The sequence below is a fragment of the Nansenia antarctica genome (assembly GCF_963989245.1).
Source record: "Nansenia antarctica genome assembly, chromosome: 5".
In the NCBI taxonomy this organism is placed as follows: domain Eukaryota; kingdom Metazoa; phylum Chordata; class Actinopteri; order Argentiniformes; family Microstomatidae; genus Nansenia; species Nansenia antarctica.
Genome location: NC_137690.1, coordinates 31,001,944 through 31,013,322, shown reverse-complemented (window position 1 = coordinate 31,013,322; position 11,379 = coordinate 31,001,944). Strand labels below are relative to the sequence as shown.

At 42.3% G+C, this 11,379-nt stretch overlaps 1 protein-coding gene across 1 annotated transcript in view; it reads left to right on the top strand.

Moving 5' to 3' along the window:
• Positions 1 to 213: 213 nt before the first annotated feature.
• galnt9 (polypeptide N-acetylgalactosaminyltransferase 9) overlaps positions 214 to 11,379 on the top strand; it is a gene marked incomplete at both ends in the record, with an annotated part of 62,117 nt that continues 50,951 nt past the window's right edge. The window contains one exon of the mRNA XM_080532403.1: positions 214 to 454. Coding sequence (XP_080388529.1) covers positions 214 to 454 — 241 coding nt within the window. The remainder of the gene's footprint in view (positions 455 to 11,379) is intronic.

The window sequence follows — 11,379 nt, the reverse complement described above, 5'->3', positions numbered from 1 at the left end:
TCGATGTCAACTGCACACCTCCTCTAAAAAGCATGCTGTCCGTGTCTCTGTGGTGCTGAACGGACAGCTCCTAGTTTCAGGACTCTCAAAGTTGAATAGCTCATCAACGAAAGCGTCAGATTTTTCCATCTCTCCAAAGCAAAACTCTCCGAATGGATTATTATTATTATCATCTGGCTTGACGGCGTGAGGCCGACTGTTCTCGGAGATTTCATGGCTGTGGCACGCAAAATAAAAACTCTGCTTACAGTAAACATTTTAGTTTTCCTGGGAATTATACTATTCTCAGTGTACTGCAGGATTCAAGACCGTTCTGAGGAACTTATCCAGATCGGGAGGATCTCAGATCAGAGACTGCGAGCCAGAAATGGCAAAGTGACCAACTTGGTCGACAGACAGTCCATACTTCAGAGACTCGAGCGGCTTGAAGACGTTGTCTACAATCAATTGAACGGTATGAATTATAGATGACAGCATATTAATATACATCGTATTGCTTGTACTCAAGTGTTAGTTGTGCATGTTGTACGTGTAGAGTGCGACACAGTAAGTTACTCGATTCTGCAGATACTTTTTAGAGTTGTACTGCAGACTCCAGTGGTGATGCTATCAGAAATGCATACATTGAACACTTTGTTTGTATAGGCTATACACACTTAATGGACTTGATGAGAGAATGATCAATACATGAACCGTATAACATCATCAGTCGTGATGTCATTCTGTGAAGAACACTAAATGGGGCAATTAAGCAATTACATGTGAACAGATTGTAAACATATATATATAATCAATGCTAGAGCTCTGGTATGATCTGATCACTGTCAACAATTGAAAACAGCCTGCCATAAATACATGATGTCATTTTGGAGTTAGATGTTTACAAATCACAGTAAAATCAGGGGGAAACCTTGTTTCTCCATAGCAATAGTTTTGCCATTTCAGTCCTTTGACTCAATTATGGTCTTGATGGGCTGCCTGAAATCTGAAAGAGATCCAAATGAAATGGTCCTCTGGTAGAATGAAGAGCCAGCCTTATTTCATTATGTAGCTATTAGTCACAGTAATATGGTCAATAGATGTGGTCTATATGGCAGAACAGCAGTCCTTTCATGTTTGAAATGACTCAGCCTCCTGCATGATCGCTGGTTTGGCTTTCACATGGAACATGAGAGATTCACAAAATGAAAAATCCAACACAAAATGCGAAACCTCCATATCAATACTACTGTATACAAATCTTGCAACTAGCTTTTGCATCTAATAGAGTATATTTTCTTTGCCTACTCAGTACATGTCAATACTGAGTCAACTGATGCTCTTGGCCAATGAAAAATATGATTTCAACGGAGCTAGGAGAAGAGAGGAATTTGATGAAATCTGAAAGACATTAGACGGTTAGGAGCTTACTGATTACGAGTCTTTCTCCAAAGTTGTCGAGGACAGTTCGCGTTTGCAATGGCCTTCCACCACACACAATATGTTGGAGTGTTTTTCATTTGATCTTATTATTGTGCGTTGGTGCTGGCGTCATTATGAAGGAGGTCACTCTGTCAGTTTGAGTTACGCTCTGAGCCTGGAGACATGCCAGCAGGCACTGCCTCACAAAAGGTATAATGCACACTGTCACTCAAAGAGCCACCATATCGGCCCTGTGGTATGCAGCGTCTGAAAAATGTCCCTTGCCTGTTGCCATCTTTCCATGCTCATCCTCTGCCTATTTATTGACACAGTTAATCATATATTTCTATTATCTCAATTTATTACCCAATTCATAAATGATGCACAGTAACGCTAATTGTATTCTATCGCCATTGTAATGTGAGGACCTTGCTTGCCAATACCTATTACCATGTCCGGCTGCGATTTGAAGTAATTGGCTATTTTTCTGTTGTTTATTATCCAACAATGACATGCTAAAAGGATTAAGGCGAGGTCCAATTGGATTTAGAGGACATTTACAAGTCTAAGACACCTCTTTATTTCACATACTGGTTCTTAGTGTTGCTAAGCGATTGACACATTTAGACATGACATTAATATGATAATGTGCTGTATAATGCCAATGACTCAGATTGTAACATTGGTTTATATGTATGTTCAATATTCCATGGATTCCATGATCCAGTCAGTTTGGTGGCAGTGGTCATTATCTCAATCTAGAAGTCTATGCCTGGACGCCATTCCACTGAAAGCATTGGAGGCTGGTTGGAGGTAGAAATCGGAGGATGGGCTCATTGTAGATGAGAAAATATTTCTAATTTTCTCTCATTAGAAAAGCGCTATATAAGTCTAATGTATTATTATTATTATTATTATTATCATTATTATTATTGTAATACATGGAATGGAATGAGGAATGATATCAAACATATGTGTGTTTCCTCATTCCATTCCATGCGTTTTACAATGAGCCTGTCCTCCGATGTCTACCTCCACCAGCCTCTAGAGATGTCTACCTCCACCAGCCTCCCCTGGTTGGAAGTGCCTTTCGGTCACCGTCCACTAGCTGATGTTTTTGGGAAGGCTATTGTTCAAGAACAACAACAAAGTGATCTGCAACTCATTGTGTAACGTCAAACACTGACAAGAGGGTCATCAGTAACTCTCAGACTGCCAAAGGGGCACCATCCGTGGATAATCATCTGGGTTTTACGCCTCTTGTTAACAGGCTTATGGGACAGTGTGGTCGCCCAAAGCAGTGCTTCAAAGAGACAGGTCTATCCTCGAATTGCCAATGTAACAGAACCTTAACGAACTGTATGTTTTAGGCCAATATTTGGACAAACCAACAGCATTTTACCAACAATTTAAATTCCTAGGGCCGGTTTCACAGACAAGGCTTAAGCCTAATCCTTGACTAAAAAGCATCTTCAATGGAGATTTTACATTGAAAAGTGTGATTTAGTCCAGGACTAGACTCAACCCTTGTCTGTGAAACCGGCCCCCAATGTTGCACAACTCAATCAGTTTTATATTTAAAAAATGTTACGGTCGCTAAGTTACGGTGTTCAATACTGAAGCCACAGTCACAACTCTTCATACAGTCTGCATTACTAACACGCATGTTGGCCAATCACTTCATTCATGTCTCAAAAGAAGCTCGTTCAACCATACACTGGCAACAATGTTCACTCAGAAGCATACACAGTCATTCATAACATTCTGACTTACAAAACACTAACAACAGGGAGCATTACATAGTTTTAATGATTTTCACAAGAATATATGTATGTATGAATATTTCATTATAAAAATGGTTTGATTTATAGTAATCATAGACAGAATAGTTGACTGTACAACTGTAAAGTATTAGGCAACAAGAATGAATCAGAAATGCTGCAATTTGCTTCTATCCTTTAGTGTATTTTTTTTCAGTATCTTTGCAGAAAGTAAGTTATGGTACATTTACTTCATAGTACACTACATGTACTTGTGTAAAATGAAAAGTGTAAAATAAAGTGGAAGATGTAAAGTTCAAACAAAAAAGAAAAACTGAAATTCCAGGGCTACAAAACAATAGCAATCACACCATCCTAACACCAGGGGAGCCACCCCTCCTTAATTTCGTTGTTTGGTACCTGTACTGTAGCAATGACAATAAAGTCCATTCATTCATTCATTCATTCATTCACCAACAATTTCTCACTCCTGAGGGTTTTGGTCCACCCTCTGGTCTGCATCTGCTCACATCTAATGTCTTCCCTGGCAATGCATCTAGTCTATTTAATTTCATTGTATATATTCTGCTAATATTTTCTAGACATTTCAATATGATTACTGCAAATAATGAAAATACCACCGCTCATCCTTTATCAGACTTTGCTGAGGTGCTGGAACTGAAGAGTATCAATAGAGTGCAAACATAACAGCATTTGCACACTCAAACACTGCGCAAAAAAACTGTTTATTGCAAGCTTTCTGTCATATATGATAGGAATATGATTACTGCAAAAATGCACCAAATCATTCTGTTTTGAACATGTTCTTCAGAGTTTTGAATACAGTATGTTAACAATGAAAAAATGTGTTGCAAATACATTTGCAGGTGGGGGAGTTTGAATGAGAGAAGTGTTATGGATTTTGGAGAATGTGGTTTTGATTGATTGATTGAAAACTTTATTAGAAGATTTGCAGGAGTAGGTACATGAAAGTACATATTACATACAAGGTCAACTAACAGGATAAAAACCCAAGAAAGCCACTGGCTTATTTCAATTGGGGTCCTTGATTCTCAATTCATCGTTACATGTAAGACAGTCATTGAATGGATTCTGTATGAAAGCAATGCACAAATCACAGAGTAAGAGTCACAGTTTTGTTCACATGGGCTTCTGCTTTGCTGCCTGTATGAAGAGTTGTGACTCTGTGGCTTCAGTATTGAACACTGTGACTTAGCGACCGTAAAAAAACTGTAAAGGCGCCTTATACAGGATTGCGCCCTCTTTTGACTGCAATGGGAATTACAACAGCAGTTCAGAATAGTGTCTCCTCTCGTCCTCCTCTTGCTCAAAGAAAACCTTCTTAAACTGAAACAATTAATCTGTCAATCATTTTCACTGTTTTATCCAGCAAATATCTTACATAACTACCAAAGAACCTTTTTGTTGAAAGTGCAGTTGTTATTTCGTTTGGAAATGTTCAGTTTCAAACGAATCCCCTCAACCTGGCTGTAATGTCAAAAAAAGAAATCTCTAGGAAAAATCATTAGAATCCATGTTACAAACGTATTCATATGAAGGCTTCCATTGCTTAGGTTGGCTTCAAGCACTGACAAATGCTTGGGGCCCCCAGGCAGTCGAATGATCCACACACACAGACACACGTCACAGGTCAAACGCCCTACAGCAAGCGGTAGACGCCCAGAAATGTTGGAAAAAAGCAAGTCCAGGCAGAAGGGCACGGTCTTGGCAGGTACGCGCACTGTCGGAGACCGCCAATGCATCATAAACGATGATTCCGCACGGTTATTTAGTGACATCTTCAAGGGGAAAAAAAGCTCCAGTACATATTGCACCTTTTCAGCTATATGACAGTGGGGAGGTTCTTGTCAAACCATACCGCAGAAGGTTAAAACCGCTGTGACACCATTGAGACCGCAGTAACCGTCTGTGTTTCTGTCATGTGATTGGGTGACCAATACCAATACACACGATCCATTCTGTCCAGATGAATGAACTGTGCGGCCTGGCTCTCTATGCTGGCACTTAGGGCCTCTCCACCATGTCACTGCCTTGACCCCATGGTTTTCTTCCAACAGAGGAAATCAGTGATGCGCGTCACTCCTCATTTCATTCTGAGTGGAGGTAAAGGAGATGGTCGCCTCGGAGGGGCCCAGCTGCAGCAGGAGATATGACACATCTCTCCAACGGCCCCAATTACATTTGAAGAAAAACAAATGTTTATGTTGTTTCTAAGCCTAGAGAGGATATTTCTAGGACGTGACATTCGAATTAGAATGTCGAAGAGAAATAAGAAATTCACCACACGACACACTCGCGTGATGCTTCTTCAGCCCTATCTTAATGATATTCATCACATTGTGCGTAGCGTTTTCGGGAGTGTCGTACGGTTGGCCGACAGACCGACAGCATCATGCTTGGAATGGGGGCCTGATGAAATGAAAGATTTCTTTCGAATAATGATATGTAGATGACATCTTTTCAGTAACTGATGAGAATCAATTCAGCTCAGCCTTTAGGAATCTCCTTAATGTATTCCCTGCCTCATCTGACAATCTGCATTGTGCAATAGGCTATAATGAAACACCAATAAGAGCTAGGGAGATACTATTATATGTCAGAATCTCAGCAATTCCACTGTCATATCACTTCATATTTGATGATCTCCAACAAAGCCTTGGCATGAATCCATCCATCTTTTCCCTCCTAAACGACCTGTGTGGAAATGGCGGCTTTCCATCTGGGAACTATTCCACGATTTAGTCGACAGATCACATGTGGACTAACTGTATACAGTCTGTATTCTAATCGTTTCTGTTGTTTCCTTAGAACAGCAAAGAGTGATGTTTGAATACTACTTTCAGTGAGGCATGCTTGTGTTGCGATGCAAGCTTCGACTTGGTGACGGCTGTTCCCCCAGTAGAGATATCACAATAATCATCAGCTCTCATGAATGCCATCCATTTTTTAAATATGAGTCATTATCCTGTTGACACTTTGGCCTGCTTATTCCAGCCCCGAGGAGCAAACCATGACTTTATGCAGCGTTTTTCCGCTGTTGTCAAATGTTTTATGAATTGGCTACATTTGGCATTATAGGCTTTTAAAGCCAACTTGAGGGACTTCTTTTCATCCTCTTAAAACAACAGATTGCTGAACCGCGTCCAAGGCATCAATATTTAGAGCTTCTCAGCATCACTTTTGACGGGCATAAATCCACTCTTCTTAAGAACAAAACGGGAGGAATGGGGGGGGGGGGGTTAGTTTGTAACTGCATTATATAAATAAATAAAAATCAAACACTTTTCGAAGGTTGTTCCATCATTTATTCCTGTTACGGCTTTAATGCATCATGTTGCCTCCCTCTACAAATGGATTCTGTAGGGGGGGGGGGGGGGGGCATTGAGACAGATGTGTCTCTCTGGACATCCAGATTGCTTTAAGATGCTCCAGTAGCAGGGTCGGAGTGGGACTCATTTTCAGCTCTGGAGTTTCATGCCTCAGACCGGCCCACTTTAGTTCACAACCGATTACAGTATATTAAAATCATGTAATTACAACCTTGGTATTTTAGTCTGTAATAGCGGACTCACTGTTCTCTACAGTCTTCTCTACATTTACAGGATGCTATGTCATGGGTTTGCTTCATTGTTCCCACACTGGTACAACAGCTCACCTGTGCCTTCTTCTGTGATAGCAGAAATCCTTTGCTGGACACCACTAGGTTGACCAGGTCCCAACAAATCAAATGTGGGACAAGGAGTATGTTTGTGTGGGACAATGTGGGCCCGGACCGAACTTTAGGTGCCCCTGGTAGCATCCGCCCCCCCTGGCCGAGTTGAGAGCTATGTCTATCCAATTTTTAAAGAATATATAGGCTATGCGTTTCCATTCTGTTTGCTATTCTGTTTGGTTTATTCAGTAGCATCCAATAATAGACTATGCAGATAAAAACGTAACAAATATATAACAAATATATTTTATTTGAATGTGAACCTCACAATAAAGTATCTGTATGGAGCAGAAAGTGAAGTCAAAGTGCAGTATCAATTTAGTAGGCTATATTAATAAAGAAAAGTAGCCTGACAGTGTTAGGCCTGTAGATGATTGAGTATGTAGGCTATCTAGCTAGCTAACTTGCCTCCCATTTGCAACACAAATGCATTGACATAGCTGTCAAGGCTAACGCGCGCACACACTAGAGGAAAACATAAAACACAACTCTGCACTCACAATGACAGTGATAAGAGCTGGTCAAAGGATAAACCAATTGCCCAAGTAATTTTTCAGTGGTTTACATAGCCTGAAACTACAGATTGTAAGCTTTCACATGATGTGTCATACATTGAAATCGGAAAAGAATCGAAGACGACACGAGTATTTGAATGTTGGTGCACCTCAGACAGAGACTGGGAGAAAAATCACTCTGCTGCAGCATCAAACGCTGCTAACAGCTAGCGGCTAACAGTGGTACATCGCTACGAACGTCTAACTACGTTTTTATAACATCACACAACATGCTGAGAACATGAACATGCTAAAAACACATAAATAGATGAACACACAGTCCTTGGTTTTGAACACGTCCTAAAACAAAAGTATGTTTACAAGTAAAGTGGTTGCTTACCAGTATGTTCAGTAGCCTACAGCAAACGAGAATGGTGAATCCAATCCAGAAATTATAAGTAATAATGTAGTGATCGTTAAACTGTTGTTTATTATATCGAGTGGGTACTTTAAAACTTCAAGTTGGTGTTATGAAAAAATACGAAAACTAGATATTGTTGACAATTTCACTTTACGAGCCCTTTGAGTCAGCGGGTGGTTCGCACATTCAGCCAGCTCCCTATCCACTTGTTAAGTCTGACGTCAAAAGTGACGTTTAGCCATTTCCGAGTCCAAACCTGAAATTCCCCGCACCAGAGCACCTGTGAACTACAGCGGTAGAATGACAGTTTAATAGTTTTTTAGACTCGGATCTATTCATATAACAAGGGACACAGCACTTTCCCGTTTTCTCCATATTGTCAGGGTATTTGAGCCTCGGAAAAGCGCTATATAAATATAATTTATTATTATTATTATTTCGGCATTTCGAAGACAGCGCCTCAGCCAACGTTGGACCCGGAAACACGTCACGACTTAACAAGCGGATATCCACGTGGGGCCGTTGTCATGGGAACATGAATGCTGTTTCCTGATAGGCTGAAGACGTTCTATAGAATCTGGACGTTTTGCTGCAACTGAACGTGTCGGCGCTTGGTTGCGGCGCTTATGGACAGTGGTCGCGCAAAGCGGGACATCTGGTCACCCTATTTATATGGTATCGGCCCCGAATGGTACCGGCCCAGCCGCCCAGAACGGTATCGGCTTGCAAGTACTACCACGACTGAACACCGGCCCAGACCGGCCCAAAACCAGACCGGCCCACCGGGAAATCTCCAGATCCTCTCGATTAGCCACCCCGGGCCTGTCCAGTAGTATGCCTTAGCTCATTCCCGTATCTGCAGGGACACAATCTATTCATCTGAGGTAGTGTTGTACAGTTTACCTCTCCTCCTCATCCTTGTAGCATGCTAAGCTAACCTCCACACACAGGGGATAGAGCTGCTGTTGGCAGAAAGAGGAAACAGATGGGGGTTTTTCTGTAATTGTCTCATTGTGGCGTCATTAAGGGTGTTTCGCACATGTACCGTTTCATGAATGAAAAGATTAGGTTGATGATATTTCCCTGATACCGTACAACATGAATATCACTAGAGAACCAGACAAGCAAACATCTTTCGATTTTCTTTCCTGTAAGGTACCCTAATTGGACATTTTACCATTTTGAATACATTTTGTGTGGTTTATCCCAGACAGTACGCGTCTTGGATAGTACACTGCTTTGAATTACATCCTCTAAACCAAGCTACTAAGCCTGCCTATGGTATAGTCTTCCCTTGACCGAGCTACTTAAATGTTTCTGTTCATTGCTTACAGGTCTGACCTCTAGGTCCAAACCCACGAGTCAGTGTTACATTAACATGATGTGGCAGGGACGTGCACTGACGTTCAAAAGACTGCCCAGACTCTGTCAGCTGGACCACAGGCCTTTGTCTATTAACCCCTATCAATGATTCGGTAGACTGAGATCTGTCATTGCAGAACGATAGTCCATGATGTCTCCATGGGTCATATCACAATTGTATTGTTCCCTGTTACGGCCGTAGTGTGGTTGTGTGTGTGGTTGTGTGTGTGTTTGTGTGTGTGTTCGTATTGTTTCTTGTGTCTCACCCCATTTGGGGTTTTATTGTTAGAAAATGTCCGTAATTGTTCGAAAATCAGTAGAGTCAGTGATAGGTTTTTAGTAAAGGCAATCAGTTGTTGGAGTGGGAATGGAACAATAGCGGCTTCACGCTTGATCACTTTCATATTTGTTTTAGCTTGGGGAAATATCCCTAGTGGCTTGTTATAAATAACAGTTGAATTATTTCAATTATGTATACACTTCCATTTGCAGAGTTGTCTGTTTTGATCAAAAGCGAGAAGGACAAAAGATGAAAGGGTTCTTTTCTACTGTATTTGCATCAGAACGTTGTTCCATTGTACGGATTTCTGCTCTGCTCCAAGCCAGAGAATAATCAACCTCTATCAACCCCCCCAAAAAGAAGAGAGAATCATGAAAAGATGGATCAGCAGCATGCAGCATTGTAACTACCCCAAATGAGCCTCCCCAGTATTATCAACGCAGGACTTTGTTGGCAGCAACACAAAAGAGACTGCTAGAAAAAAACACCGTAAATGGCCTGGCTGCCACGACTTCGCTAGCTTGGTCTGCTTTTCGCTCAATAAAGGATACAAACATGTAATGGGTCATATCCGTCCTCTTATACAACTGAGGCCTATGTTAAAACACCCAGCCATGAAGACAGCAGCACACACACACACACACACACACACACACACACACACACACACACATTACAGGCTCTGTGTAAGTGCGTCCGCTCATCCTGTAATGGAATCTTCAGCCAGAAGAAGAAGCAGGGAGGAGCGGGGAGGCGAAATAACAAGGCCAGTGCAAAACAAAACTGCAGGGATGTTCAGCTTCCGAGTCTCACACAGAGAGGGAGTGAGAGAGAGAGAGGGGAGAGGGAGGGAGGGAGGGAGAGAGAAACAAAGAGGGAGAGAGAGAGAGAGGCACTTCAAATGTCAGTATTCTGTTCTAAGACAGCCTGTGTCAGAACGGGGGCCGTTGGGATCTTGAGCATATCTTTTATGTGAGGCACAGCGAGGGAGAAGGGGTATCTTTAAATGTGAGCGAAGGGGGTCTCGCATTCCACTGCATCGGCTGACGTAATCTCCTCTTATGGGAGACGGTAGTTGGCAACCGGTCAGTTTCAATGAGAAATGGCCAATGGAACCCTGCCCACACTCCTCATGGGGCAGTCGGCGGCCATACAGTAGCCTTTCATTGGTATGCACTGTTCGCTTTCAGCCTGCGTCCGTCTCGAGTCGAGAGCAGGCCGGCCCGCGATATTTCACCGAAAGTATGACAGGAATAGCAAATAACGTCCTCACAATGTCACTGTGCAGAGTTAAGAATAGCCAAACAAGAAGGAGGCCTACGGGGGGGGGGTTCTGGAGGGAGGGAGGGAGGGAGGGAGGGGGGGAAGGAACTGGGGATATTGTGAACGATACACCAAAGAAGACGAAGCCAAGGCGAGAGATAAAAAAGTGAACAACATCATTATCAGGACTCAAGACTTTGATGAGGCACACTGGGAAAGAACTGGGGAGAACCGGAGGAGAACCGGAGGAGCGATCAATAGCAGCCAAAGTCATTGTATTTGAAGACTAGGAAAACTTAAAAGAGCATTTCATGTTAATTTAAATCCGCCGGTAGGTGGATTTGAAAACCTCATATCGGACGAACCAAAGCGCACGTCCCTCTCCCCCCACCCCCCCGCCCCCCCTGTCTTTGAAATGTCACAGTAACAGGGAATTTGTAATAGTCTAGTCGATTCATGGCGCTGTGTCATTTTAATAAGAGCGCCGGGGTGATGTAAGTCCAGGACAGTAAATCTGATGTCAGTTACGATTGGGAGGAGAGATTTCAGAGACGGGGACGACGATAACGTTCTTCGCTTTGATGTGTGGTGACTTCGTCTTACGTACTGTACCGTGCTGTAAGAAGGGAGGCCGGTTGGAGGTA